Raw genomic sequence first — 13,798 nt, forward strand, 5'->3', positions numbered from 1 at the left:
GAGAATGTGATATACGTGCAGATTTTAACAAAAATTTCTGGTAATGTTACCTTTCATGGGAGAGGTGAGCTTTTGTAGGAATGATCTCAGACCCATCTCTGATTTTTTTTTTTTTTTTTTAGTCCCCCTTGAAAGAGGGTGAACTCTCAGCTTTGTTTTATTCCTGTTGAACAGAAATCTGTAGGAAAACGTGAAAAATAAGATTGCTGTTGCTCTCTGTACTTCAGTGTTTGCTGCCAGAAAACTGATATAGAAGACTTTCTCTGAGGTGGTACAATGTAACATTGTGCTTGGCTGTTGGTTCTTAACGTAGTCCTTAAAAAAGAAGTCAGGAAGATATTTGGAGAATATCTTTTTAGTTCCTTTGGTTGTATAGCTTCCTACTTGAGATTACAAGTTATCTGACATTTGCACAAGTTTGGGGAAGAATTTCTTCATTGGGCTTGACTAGCTTTTTATCTGAGATCATAGATGACAAAGAATGGTTTTGAGAAGCAGTTTCATAATTGCACAGCTCAGGATGCTGCAGTGTTGTTGTGCAGTGTTTCTTCTGCCTGTCACTTGCTTTTACGGGTGACTTTACAGTGCCTTAAAGCTGACGGAGTCATTAGTGCATCTCCGATATATTTTCTTTTTGTAAGAAATCATATTTTTGTGGGCATGAATTGTGTGAGTTCCCAGTGCTGATGTAGACTTCTCTTTGTCTAGTACCTGATGATCCAGCAGACTCCGTTCGTGCGCCGCCAAGTCCGCAAGCTTCTGCTCTTTATCTGTGGCTCAAAGGATAAATACCGCCAGCTCAGAGACCTTCACACATTGGACTCTCATGTTCGTGGAATCAAAAAACTCCTAGAAGAGCAGGGCATTTTCCTTCGTGCCAGTGTGGTCACAGCAAGTTCAGGTTCTGCCCTGCAGTACGATACGTTGATCAGCTTGGTAAGGAAAAGTGTGTCACCGTACTAGGAAAAAGAGTAGGCTGCACACACGTAAGGTAACAGTAATAGAAATACTGACTTGGTGTTTAATCCTGTCCTGTTGTGCCTTTCAGATGGAACACTTAAAGGCTTGCGCGGAGATCGCCACACAGCGAACAGTAAACTGGCAGAAATTCTGCATTAAAGACGACTGTGAGTTCTTTCTCTGAGAGTATTTGAGGGAGCAGTGGGGATGCATTATGTGTCTTGGTTTGCATCAAGACTTCTCAGGTGGTGAAGCTCAGCAGAGAAAAAGCAGGGACACAGCTGAGAGTTTTGAGTAGGACTGAAGCATTACCAGTACTAATTATCACAGTGCTCTGATTGCATCTCTTCCTTAGCTAGAGAATGCAGTATGGTGTAACGGATAACTTACAGGACAGGAATAGATCTCTTGCACTGCCATTGTTCCAGTGTGTAATTTGGGATGAAACACTTTGGTGTACCGAAACGTTATGCTTCTGTAGTGTAAGGACAGGAAGATTCTGTGAATTTGTGGATTAGTCCTTGTCACGTTTAAAAGGTTTTTTTTTTGTTTTGAGTTGGGGCTTTTTTGCTTGCTTTTTTTTAAATTCAGACTTCAAAGATTTTTTTTTTTCCTTCTATCTCCAGCGGTTCTCTATTTCCTCCTTCAAGTCAGCTTCCTGGTAGATGAAGGAGTGTCGCCAGTTCTCCTGCAACTGCTGTCTTGTGCTCTGTGTGGCAGTAAAGTGCTGTCTGTGGCTTCATCCTCTGGATCAAGCACCTCTTCCACTTCTGCTCCTGCAGCATCAGGCTCTGGACAAGCAGCAACCCAGAGCAAATCCTCCACTAAAAAGAGCAAGAAAGAAGAAAAGGAAAAGGAGCGAGAGGGTGAGCTGCAGCTGTGCCCTGTTCTGTGGTGTTTGAGTGGGCTTTAAGTTATCCAATGGAAGTTGCCTATTCCAGTGACCAAGAAGCTTCCACCTAACTTGTCTATCCCGGGTTGTAGGTGGTTGAAATGCTCATGGGGATTAAAACAAGTACTGGAGATGCACACCCAGTTCGCTCTGCTCTTCAGTGATTGTGTTCAGACTTGTTTCCTCTGCCTAACTTGTAAGCTGTGTTGGAGCCAGGGCTGCTGCTTAATGGATATCCAAAGTCCTGGGAAAGTAATTAAGCTTTCCTATAAAAGTCATGGGCATAAATTATCTCTTGGCTTTTCTTCAAGGAGCCATTTTGGCTTTCTCTGTCAGATGATTCTGGGTCTTTTCACTGCCCCGTGATTGATCCTTTTTATCAGGATGTGTAGCACATTTCTCACGTCCTTATCGGCAAATATTCCAGCAGTTTTCTACTATGTCAGTCAGGAGTACTAGGTTATATTTTTGGAAAGATAAAGGAACATTAAACTTACTTGTTGCCTGAAACACAGTAATTTGTCCCCATTATCCTCGCTCTATGATCTGCAAAATAGGAGGCTAGCCTGCCTGTGAGGTACTCCGTTCATCTACTTTCTTAAATCTGTCTTTCTTCTGCTACCTGGTGTCCCCTAGGCGAGAGTTCAGGCAGTCAGGAAGATCAGCTCTGCACAGCTCTGGTGAACCAGCTGAACAAGTTTGCTGATAAGGAGACCCTCATTCAGTTCCTGCGTTGCTTCTTGCTGGAGTCCAACTCGTCCTCCGTGAGATGGCAGGCCCACTGCCTCGCACTCCACATCTACAGGTGAGCTGGGAGGGAGCCTCTGACCTGACTCTTGTTAGTCACTCTCAGCTCAGCTGTGAAGAGCTCTGTCCTTGTGGAAGAGTTAACGCTTGAGCCTCTGTCCTGAAGGATGCTGAGGCTTGCAGATGATTGCATCCCCTTGAGTTCCTCACACTATTTTGCAGTTACTGGGTCTGGAGGTGACTTATTTGTTACTAATCAACTGGAGTTATCATCTGCAAGGGGCATTTTATTTCTGTCTGCACAGTCTGGCTCCTGGCATCTACGGGAGTTGTACTTGTGGGAGAATGAATTTCTGAGGCAGATGCAGACTCGTACAGTTAAAAAGGTGGGAGCTGTGTAGGGAAAGACACACTTCAGGGTGCTGAACTCCTTCAGGACTCTTCAGTTGTTGCAAGACAGCTGCTTTCTTTTCAGAGAGTGCTAGAAAGCAGCTGGTAGCAAGAAGCTATGATATTTAACGCTGAACTTTGATGTATAGTTTCCAAGTTTGGCAAACTGTAGCATGTATTTGCCTTTTGAATGAGATTGTGTGTCATGCAGTTCGTATGACTATCGTTACAAGCCTAATTGATATGTAATTGATTCAACAGGAACTCTAACAAGTCTCAGCAGGAATTACTTCTGGATCTCATGTGGTCGATCTGGCCAGAGCTTCCAGCCTATGGAAGAAAGGCTGCCCAGTTTGTAGATCTCCTGGGATACTTCTCTCTGAAAACACAGCAGACTGAGAAAAAGGTACAATGTGATTCTGAAAAGGAGGTGCAGCATCCCCTGTCCTGCTGCTTCCTCTGAATTTTATTAGTGCTCGTTTATAATACAGCTGGAATGGATTTTCTGTCAGAAGAAAGTTTTTGTTCCTAAAACTGGAATGTTCAAAAAGGCAGGGTCCTTAAAAAATTGGGGAGTGTGGATTTTTCTTTTTTTTTTTTAATTCATTTGAGGTTTGGGGTTTTTTTTCTTTAGAAGAAAACCTCTTTCCTAGAGGAAGACTTTGGGAAAATAAATTTATCTGCTAGCTCTAACTTTTAGATTTTTGATATTTCAGCTCCTAGAAATCTTTTGTAACCACAACTTGTGAACAAAGGAAGTGGTAGTATTTCTTAGGGGACCAGTGGGCTTGAGAACAAATAGTTCAGGCACATTGATACTTGCATGTGAATGTTTAAAGACCTGGGAGTGCCTTACGAATCTTGGCAGGCATTTGCAGTGATTGGCTGACAAATAGCATTGTTATTGTGGTAGAGGTCTAATTTTAGAATCCATTACATTTCTGGGTAGTGATTTAACCGCATAAATTCATGTGGGTATAGTGTGTGCATCTTCTGGGGGACCTGGAACACCGCAAGATGAGATATCTTTGTGTCTTTGTAGCAATAAAAAAAAATGTTGAGAAGGCAATATTGTCCTAATTGTATTTCAGTTGAAGGAATACTCCCAAAAGGCCGTGGAGATCCTCCGGACTCAAAACCACATTCTTACCAACCACCCGAACTCCAACATTTACAAGTGAGTTCTGACTTTGATCCATTTTACTAAAAAGCTTCTCAGCAGACAAGCTGCGATCCACAGGGCGATACACAATTCTTCTAATAAAATTATGGTGGAGGAAGGACCCCTACTGAGATTGTGTGCTGGCTGCAGCTGGCCTTGGGAGAATAGCAGATTCCTTTTTACCATCTGAAAAATGTGACGTTCCATGCGCTATCAGCAGTGTGGGTTTAGCTTTTTTGCTTTCATTTTTGGTACATGTTAAAAAATATTAGGAACAATTGGAGAACATAGGCTTGCAGAGTTAAGTGTTGTGTTCTTAGTCGTACCTTGGCAGTTAATAATTATGCTAAAGTGCTGCCTAGTGGAAAACAGTAATTTTCAGTGTGCTGTACATTGTAATGCTTCTGTTACTAAATCTGGGACTTGAGGACTACAGGTAAACTGAAAATATTCTGATTGAATGCCTTGTGTTTAAAACACAGTGAATGCCAAATTACGTGTGTCAATGTTCTTCCCCTCGTTCCAGCACTCTGTCTGGGCTGGTGGAATTTGATGGCTATTACCTGGAGAGCGATCCTTGCCTTGTCTGCAACAATCCGGAGGTGCCCTTCTGTGTAAGTAGCTGCTGTTCTTAAACCCTTCCCTATTACAGGGATCCGAGATTTACAGCAGTGTGATTCGCTGTGTTTCTGATTTGTTTGGGATGTAATCATACGGACAGTGTGTCCTTGTTTTTGCCTTCTCAGTACATCAAGCTTTCCTCCATTAAAGTGGACACGCGGTATACTACCACCCAGCAGGTGGTGAAACTGATTGGCAGCCACACCATCAGCAAAGTGACGGTGAAGATAGGAGACCTGAAACGAACCAAAATGGTCCGAACCATCAATCTCTATTACAACAACAGGACAGTGCAAGCCATAGTGGAGCTGAAAAACAAGTACGTTCATCCATATTTTTGTGTGCAAGTCTCTGAATTTGACATTACCATTTCTGTTGAGGTGCCTAGCTGCTTGTTTTAGCTACTGTTCCTTCTTAGACTATTACTCATCACTGTCAGCCCACATTGGGTGGGATTGTTCTGAATCTCCTGCAATAAATTGGTGAAGAAAAGGTCCAGATTTCACCTAGAGGTTAAAGTATCCCTGTAAAATTTCTACACACAAACTTTGTACAGGCTCGGTTTTAAGCACCTAACTTAATTCTGTGAAAACAAATATTAATACCAAGAGCACCTCCTGAAGAGTTTGACTGGGAAAGGGATTTGGACATTTCAGCATGTCTAGAAATGCAGAAAGTTCTCACGTTACTTGTTTGAAGCCATATAGTGGAATTAAAATTAGAAGTTGGATAGCCTAGCTCTCGGCTGCTGCTTTACCCACGAAAAATGGCTAGTTTTCAGTACATTGCTCAGTCTCGAGCCAGTTCTGCTTATATGCTTTCCCTTCTTACTTCTTGAGATGTTCTCACCAGAATCAGATCTCTTTGGCTTAGGGATTAATCTGTGCCTGCCGCTTATTGCTTATTTGAAGTCTTAATCCTCTGTGACATCACAAGTGGCTGCTATGGAGGGGATTATGATGTCACAAAGAGAGGATTCTGACTTCAGGTTGAGAATAAGCAGTGGGAGCAGATGAGATCTTCAGAAATAAATATCCTGTTTTCATGCAAATGTCCTTACTAATAAAAAAACGGAGGTGAAAATCCCTAGAAAATGTCTGTAGAATTAAAGTTTTTCCATGAGGCATCAACAGCTCTTTAATCCTAAACAGTCTCTCTCTATGAAGAGGATAAAAGCTTAAAATGTATTTCTGGCTACATATCATGTCAATACAGAAGCTAAGGAAACGAATCCTAGAACTGCTCTCCATTCATCCCATTTAAAGTAGATTTGGAGCTGAGACGATTGCATTTGGCTTCTCTTTGTGCGTGGGCAGGGAGGGTACTTCCCCACTGAAAAACGACGCCGCTTTCTTTCCTTTTCCCAGGCCGGCTCGTTGGCACAAAGCTAAAAAAGTCCAGCTGACCCCAGGCCAGACAGAGGTGAAGATTGATTTGCCGCTGCCCATTGTGGCTTCCAACCTGATGATTGAATTTGCGGATTTCTACGAGAATTACCAGGCTTCCACGGAGACCCTGCAGTGCCCCCGCTGTAGCGCGTCCGTCCCAGCGAACCCGGGGGTGTGTGGGAACTGCGGCGAAAACGTGTACCAGTGCCACAAGTGCAGGTACGTCATCCTCCTTCCTCCCCACAGAGCCAGCGCCGGGGGTTTACAGAGCCCTTGTGCTGTTGCCCGCGTTGGATGTTCAACAAAATACCCTGCTATTTAAATACATGATTCTGGTTAATACAACAGCACAATCAAATTAGTCAAGAAGTATAAAACAGGCTTACAGGGATTTAATGTTAATGCAGGCTAACAAAGGAAACCTGATACGACAATACTGAATGAACGCAGAAGTTTCACATTGAGCCCTCAGAAGTTAAAGAAAGAAAATTCCCAGGAGGAGGTTATTTTTGGCCTGTTCAAGGGTTCAGTTATACGATGGCGGGGGTGTTCCCCCACGGGATCCTTGACTTAGTGTGCAGGATGGCCAGTTCTCTCTTGTCTATTCACAGCTTTTGTTGTACTCTCCTCATTCAGAGCAGGGCTCAGGGCGTAATTTACTGTGCACTATTCAAGCTTTCACTACAGCATTATAAATCCTTCTCTTTGGTGAGTTTTGTCTCCTTATCGGATATCTCTTCTCCCCTTATTGTTGTCCCATGTTCTTCACTAATCCTCATGGGATTCCAGATGTTTAGCAGATTCAATATACCAGTAATCAGCTAATCTATAGAAAGAAAGGTTTCCATATCACTTGAATTATGAGAGCTATAAATCAGTTTGTGTCATGCTACTCTAGCCTGCAACAGGATAATAAGTATGCTGTAGCTAGTTCCACAGCAACTGGGTAGAGTGGAAGCTATTGAAAGTCTAGACCTTACAAAACAAAACGGTTTCTTTTAATCTGTGTTCTTGTAAAGGGCACAGTACCCTAGTCTGACATTCTACTGGGAATTCCTGTAGTTAAAGAAGAATCCTTGGGAACAAATTCACGTTTGTTTCTGCTTTTTCCAGCCAGAATGTGGCACTGCTTCTGTAAGGACTTTTTTTTGTTGCCTGATGTGTAGGTTTTGATTCTCTTGTACCTCATGTATCTCAGTTCTGGCTTCCCCAGGGCAGTTTGGTAGCTTAGACGTTTTAAGGGCCATCCTTCTCTTTTACCTGCTGAATCCACTCACAGCTTAGTTCATTGCCTCAGTTACCTTGATAAAGCTTAGCTGTGTTCTTTGACCTTTCTGGCTTGCCTTTCAGATCCATTAACTATGATGAGAAGGATCCCTTCCTTTGCAATGCCTGTGGGTTCTGTAAATATGCCCGCTTTGACTTCATGTTGTACGCCAAGCCTTGCTGTGCAGTGGATCCCATCGAGAACGAAGAGGATCGAAAGAAGGTGAGAGTAATAGCAGGTTCATTAATGAAATGCTGTGTCTCTGGGCCAGGTCAACAGTGTAGGGACATCAGAGGTGCATCCCTCTTAGGAATAACATGAAAAGCAGTGTTCCTTCAAGGCTTCTCACTGACTAATGCATTCCTTATTTACCATCTTGCTCCACTAAATAAGTAATTTTTCAGAAGACATAATTCAGTGCTTTACTTTCAGCTAGCTATCTAGCACTGCATTTCTACTTTGCTGTACAAGGGGGTGAATTTGGGTTGTAGTATTTGTGTTACCATCCCATCTGAGGAGCCCTGCTCATGAGTGAACCCATTGCAGTATGTGGCCTGTCCCTAAGGATAAGTGTGGAGTGGTACTCATGGCAGAAGCAGGGTGCAGGATCACTGTTTATTTGTTAGAGACAAAAGACTTGGAGGATGGTGGTTGTAGTTCTGTAGACTTAAAAATTGCATCTGAACATAAAATAAGTTTCCTTTCCTTTTTTTTTATTCTTAGGCAGTAACAAATATCAACACTCTCCTGGACAAGGCTGACAGAGTGTATCACCAGCTAATGGGACACCGACCGCAACTGGAAAACCTTCTGTGTAAAGTGAACGAGGCAGCTCCTGAGAAGCCACAGGTAACGAGGGACAGCTTAATCTTGCACAGAACCCTAGGCAGATGAGGCACTGACCTTTGTACTGCCAAAAACAACCAGAGGTCCTTGCCTCAGATGCTGTTCTGCAGTAGTTATTTTTATGTATAGCCTCCACGTGTGATTTGTTTTTGTTTTCCCCGCTGTTCCAGGATGAATCTGGTAGCAGTGGAGGGATAAGTTCTACCTCAGCTAGTGTGAATAGATACATACTGCAGTTAGCCCAGGAGTATTGCGGTGACTGCAAGAACTCTTTTGATGAACTTTCCAAAATCATCCAGGTATTGTGTGCTTTGATTTGAATTTGGGTTGTATGTTTTCTTCTCTCACTAGATACAGTGCATATCAGAAATAGAAAGTAAAATATTGTCATTCTATGCTTAATAATATCATTAACAACAGGTGATCAGCTGGTTTCAGGGAAATAACAAAACAATAATTTCTGAAAGCTATGGTTACCATTAATAGTATGGATTTTTCACATTTCCATTATTACATTGCATGTCATGTAGACAACAGGCCTTTAAACAGGGCAGATAACTGGGCGTTAGGCTGATATTTATAATGGATTTCCCAAGTCTGCCATTGATATGAAGGATTTCATGTTTTGAGATACTTGACTGAAATGTTTCTCCACAAAATAAAGTGAAAATAACCTGTGAATAGGATTATCAGTTATGTACTGCCTCACAATTCCACAACTTTAGTTTCTCCTTTTCTGCGTTCCAGAAAGTGTTTGCCTCTCGAAAGGAACTCCTGGAATATGATCTCCAACAGAGGGAGGCAGCAACGAAGTCCTCGCGAACCACTGTCCAACCCACATTTACTGCCAGCCAGTATCGTGCCTTGTCTGTTCTGGGCTGTGGCCACACATCATCGACTAAATGCTATGGCTGTGCCTCAGCCGTCACTGAACACTGCATAACGTTGCTCCGGGCTTTGGCGACCAACTCTGCCATCAGGCACATCCTTGTGTCCCAGGGCCTCATCCGAGAGCTCTTTGAATACAACTTGCGCCGGGGTGCAGCCACGATGCGGGAGGAGGTCCGGCAGCTCATGTGCCTTCTCACCAGGTTAGATCTGAGTCGGTGTTTGCAGCCCTCTGACTTCCAGTGAACTCTGGAAAGCTCTGTGTTTGCAAATGCATGATCAGGAGTAGCAGCTTTATCGGGGCGCTATCTTACATCAGCAAACTGTCAACTGTAACTGCTTGTACATTTTTTATCAACTAAGCTGAAATCACAGGAGATTTTGTATTTAGTATGAGCGTAGCATAAGTGTTTTTTGTTTTGTTTTTTTGTTTTTTTCTTCTGGAATTAGGGACAATCCAGAGGCCACACAACAAATGAATGACTTAATCATTGGGAAGGTTTCTGCAGCTCTGAAGGGACACTGGGCAAATCCAGACTTGGTGAGAGACTCCACTGTTTTCCCGTTTCTTTTTTCTGTCCCTCTGCGACTGCTGCTGTATTCTAATCATTGCATTTTCTCTCTTATCGTGGTCTGTTTGTAATACAGAAGATGTTTATGTCTTGATAGGAAGTAAGATAAATGTCAGAGTAAAGCACAAAATTATGTGATTGAGTTTCCTCAGGCAGTTCTGCCTGTCTTGGCTGTTACTTGCAGCTCTCAAACAGATTGCCAGTCATCCCAAATGGGCATGGGATTCAACTTACTTAGATCGATGTGTTTTGAACCTGTGTTTTTTAAATATCAGAAGGCAAGAAAGACTGCTGCATCACCAAGACTTCTTAAGCCTTTGAACAAGTGTCTGTGTTACAGGCTAGCAGCCTCCAGTATGAAATGTTGCTGCTGACAGATTCCATCTCGAAGGAGGACAGCTGCTGGGAGCTCCGACTACGCTGTGGTGAGTTCAGACAACTAATCTGAAATCTTTATCTTAAAATGCTGTGCCTAGATCCGTGCACTATAGTAAGAATTTAAGGAAGGGAACTGGCGCTGACTCAGTTTGTGATGAGGGTTAAAAGTGGAGTTAGCACCAGATAGCTTTGTCTTCCAGTAGCATGTTTCTTGAAGCAGGAGTGCTGAGAAATAGAAAGATGGAGGCTTAAAGGGAAGGATGACATGACTCTCTTGCTGTAATAAAAAATAATTGTTTCCCATCCATGGCTGCATGAAAATGTGATAGTTTTGCTTGAGGATATGAGATCTTACCTCACTCTAAACACTTCTAATGTGCTGTATAGAGCTGTGGAGCTGTACTATCTGCAGATTTTCCAGTGGCATGAACATGTATGTCTGTCTTTCAGCTCTTAGCCTCTTTCTGATGGCAGTGAACATTAAGACTCCAGTGGTTGTTGAAAACATCACCCTTATGTGCCTGCGCATTCTTCAAAAGCTGATCAAGCCACCTGCTCCTACCAGCAAGAAAAACAAGGTACTGCCTTAGATGCTGAGCAAAGCATCTGAAAATGTGCTGATTAAAGTCTGGTACACTGCTGATCTCAGTGATGAATAACTTTGTGAGGAAGCCAGGGCTTGCTTTTCCTGTTCATGGTTACTGGGGAAGCACAAGTCTTGTGACTCTTGTCTTTGCAGACTGCAAATTACAGATAACTGCTTTCCGTTTTTTACTGTTCTTTGGTGGCTTTGACCACTATTATTTAAAATAGGGCTTTTTTTTTTTCCCCTCAGATTTAATGCATGGGGAAAGAGATGCTTCAAAGCTACAGCTTGGTTATTTTGGTCAGGCTTTTGTTGCTTTCAAGAGCTTTGTAGAATCAAGCACCTAAACATGGTAGAATCAATTGCCTTTCACTTAGATTTTTAAATACAGAGCTACAATTCTGATAAAAATGATATTGATTCGCTGCTCCTTGATTGTATCTTAGGATAACATTTGTGAGGGAAAAAGTATGTTTCTGCTTTCATCTAGCTATCTGATAACCATAGATGGATGTCAAAGATGAATTTACTAATATTTCAGTAGTAACTGGAATGAAGCATCTCTCTTAGTTCATCGTTACAGAAACAGTATACCCTGTGTTGTCCCAAAGCTACATTTACCTGTTCATGGAGCAGGCACAGCCAGTAATTCACCTACAGGAGTTACTCTTAAGGGAAGAGGCTGTGGCTTTCTGAAGAATCATAGAGCTTTTTTTTGTTTATTAGGATGTGCCTGTGGATGCTCTCACCACTGTGAAGCCTTACAGCAATGAAATCCATGCACAAGCTCAGCTGTGGCTCAAGAGGGACCCCAAAGCATCATATGAAGCTTGGAAAAAGTGCCTCCCTGCCAGAGGTAGTCCTGTGCTTTTAACTTTGTGCAATTCTGTGAAGGAACCTCCAGGTTTAATAAGGAATGTACTTCTGTAGAGTTGTATTGGCTTCTGTCCCGTTATATCTGATAACATCTCACTTAGCTGTGTAGTCCTTAGAGATTGCAGTAGTGATTTTTCTAGGCTGTGTTGCTCAGACCATGAGCAGACAATGCACTGGGCCTGAAGATAATCAGGGGAATGTAAAAAATGAAACTACTTGTCTATTTAAAATGCTATCAGCCGAATGAAAAACTGATTGAATTCCCTTAGAGGCTATGGGATTTGCATCTGGCTTGGAAGTAAACATTGCTCCACGCAGAAGTGAAAATGGCAGCAGAAAGAAATAAGCTACTCGGCTTCTCAGCTGGAACTTGGAGGGTTCCAGTATGAAGGAAAAAAATACAGTGGCAGTTTGCAGTTAATAGCTGCTGACAGTTCTCCTGAGCTGTGTTCAATATTGCAGGTGTAGATGCCAATGGGAAATCTCCCAGCAAAGCTGAGCTTCACCAGCTCTACTTGTCAGAAAAATATGTCTGGAAATGGAAACAGTTCATGAGTCGTCGTGGGAAGAGAACTTGCCCTCTGGATCTCAAGCTGGGACACAACAATTGGCTGCGACAGGTAAACGTGCGTGAAAACTCCAGTGGAATGCACTGGGCAAAGTCAGCCATCAGAGATTATTGGTAGTTTGCAGCATTTTATGCTCTTTGCAGACAATATGAGCAGTGATATTTGGGCAGACTAACTGACTGCATCTAATTCCAAGTCAAGTTTGCAGCTTTATTTCCTTCAAATACTACATCTAAATGTTTATCCAGTAGTCTGTGTGTTCTTAAACTCTGAACTTTTAGTTGCCACGGGTCTCCTACCTGTCTACTTAGCTGCATTTTGACTAGTGAATTTTCGTAGGTCCTTGGCAAAAGTATGTGGAAGAATTATGTCGCCTACGCAGCACATTGTTTAAACATTTTGATGGCGAGCCAAGTAGGCGTTCTCACAGTATCGAGTCTTTGCAAGAATAAGAGGGTGCTGCCATTTGTCCTAATGTGTGCTGTGCCTTTTTATAACATATCACTACTTAGTCTGTGCACACCAAATGATACTGTCTTTTAATGCTCTTGCCTTAGGTGCTGTTTACTCCTGCCACTCAAGCTGCAAGGCAGGCTGCGTGCACTATTGTGGAAGCCCTGGCTACCATCCCTAGCCGCAAACAGCAGGTCCTTGATCTCCTAACAAGGTATTTCCGTGTTGCCACACTTGGCACTTCCAGAATTGTTTTTCTTTGATTCCCATGAGAATCTCTCCCTTCTTCCAACTTTTCTCACACCTCTCCCTTGTATACCTCCAGTTCACAGGTCCTTTTTGGCTGGATTCTAAAACGTAGTTAGCTGGGATGGTACAGATTTTAGCTGAGATGGTATAGATTTCGGGAGACCTTTTTTTTTTTTTTTTTTTTTTTTAATTTCCTGCCTGGCAAGAAGCTATTGCAGTTCTATGCTTTTTCCATAGGTAAGCAGATGGTGTTCAGCTGTGTAGACAACGTTTCCCTTGCCTCTTAGACAGCAAAATAATAGAATCATAGAATGGTTACCCCACTTGATGCTAGTAGCACAGTTGGGGAACTCCTTTTGGGACAAAATACCACCTGTTAGCTAGGAAGACAACAGGGAGGACAAATTTCTGGAGGCTTTTTCTTTCTTTCAATGGTGTCCTTAAGCTGTGAATACCTCTTGTTACTTGTGCAGTGGTTGTCAGCTTGTGTTTCTCTTTACTAGCTACCTGGATGAGCTGAGCATTGCTGGCGAGTGTGCCGCCGAGTACCTGGCACTGTATCAGAAACTCATCAAACCGGCCCACTGGAAGGTCTACCTGGCAGCCCGGGGGGTTCTGCCGTATGTTGGCAGCCTCATCACTAAGGTATGGATTTGTAGAAGATTAGAGGAGCTAGGTAGCAACAGAAAGCTTGTCCCTGACCTGTCAGTTTGGCTTTTTTGCTTTGAAATCTTCCATCTCTTCATTCAGTGCCCTGTTGCTGACACTTGCCAGGTTTAGGAAGTTCACACTTCTGCACTGTCATCTCTGAACAGAAAGAGCTGCAGCAGTTTTAGCCCCAGCTGTAGCATTCCTCAGCACAAACTGGCTGGTACACAGTCATTAACTGCTCGAGGGGCAGCTATGCTAGGGGGTATAAATATTGCTACACTGACTTTGGTACCAGCTCCAAGT

General features: G+C 42.8%; 1 protein-coding gene across 2 annotated transcripts in view; it reads left to right on the plus strand.

Annotated features, from left to right (window-relative positions):
* The window catches only part of UBR4 (ubiquitin protein ligase E3 component n-recognin 4), a 79,581-nt gene that overhangs the window by 45,967 nt on the left and 19,816 nt on the right, over window positions 1–13,798 (plus strand). For both annotated transcript variants that reach the window (XM_086764730.1, XM_086764731.1), the window contains 20 exons: window positions 709–936; window positions 1,049–1,127; window positions 1,587–1,826; window positions 2,489–2,657; window positions 3,251–3,395; window positions 4,081–4,166; window positions 4,678–4,765; window positions 4,898–5,091; window positions 6,140–6,379; window positions 7,511–7,649; window positions 8,151–8,276; window positions 8,444–8,572; window positions 9,021–9,364; window positions 9,612–9,702; window positions 10,074–10,158; window positions 10,562–10,689; window positions 11,424–11,553; window positions 12,036–12,193; window positions 12,700–12,809; window positions 13,348–13,489. In XM_086764730.1, coding sequence (XP_086620856.1) covers window positions 709–936; window positions 1,049–1,127; window positions 1,587–1,826; window positions 2,489–2,657; window positions 3,251–3,395; window positions 4,081–4,166; window positions 4,678–4,765; window positions 4,898–5,091; window positions 6,140–6,379; window positions 7,511–7,649; window positions 8,151–8,276; window positions 8,444–8,572; window positions 9,021–9,364; window positions 9,612–9,702; window positions 10,074–10,158; window positions 10,562–10,689; window positions 11,424–11,553; window positions 12,036–12,193; window positions 12,700–12,809; window positions 13,348–13,489 — 3,051 coding nt within the window. The remainder of the gene's footprint in view (window positions 1–708; window positions 937–1,048; window positions 1,128–1,586; window positions 1,827–2,488; window positions 2,658–3,250; window positions 3,396–4,080; window positions 4,167–4,677; window positions 4,766–4,897; window positions 5,092–6,139; window positions 6,380–7,510; window positions 7,650–8,150; window positions 8,277–8,443; window positions 8,573–9,020; window positions 9,365–9,611; window positions 9,703–10,073; window positions 10,159–10,561; window positions 10,690–11,423; window positions 11,554–12,035; window positions 12,194–12,699; window positions 12,810–13,347; window positions 13,490–13,798) is intronic.

Source organism: Chlamydotis macqueenii, chromosome 21 (assembly GCF_036417535.1).
Source record: "Chlamydotis macqueenii isolate bChlMac1 chromosome 21, bChlMac1.mat, whole genome shotgun sequence".
Taxonomy (NCBI): domain Eukaryota; kingdom Metazoa; phylum Chordata; class Aves; order Otidiformes; family Otididae; genus Chlamydotis; species Chlamydotis macqueenii.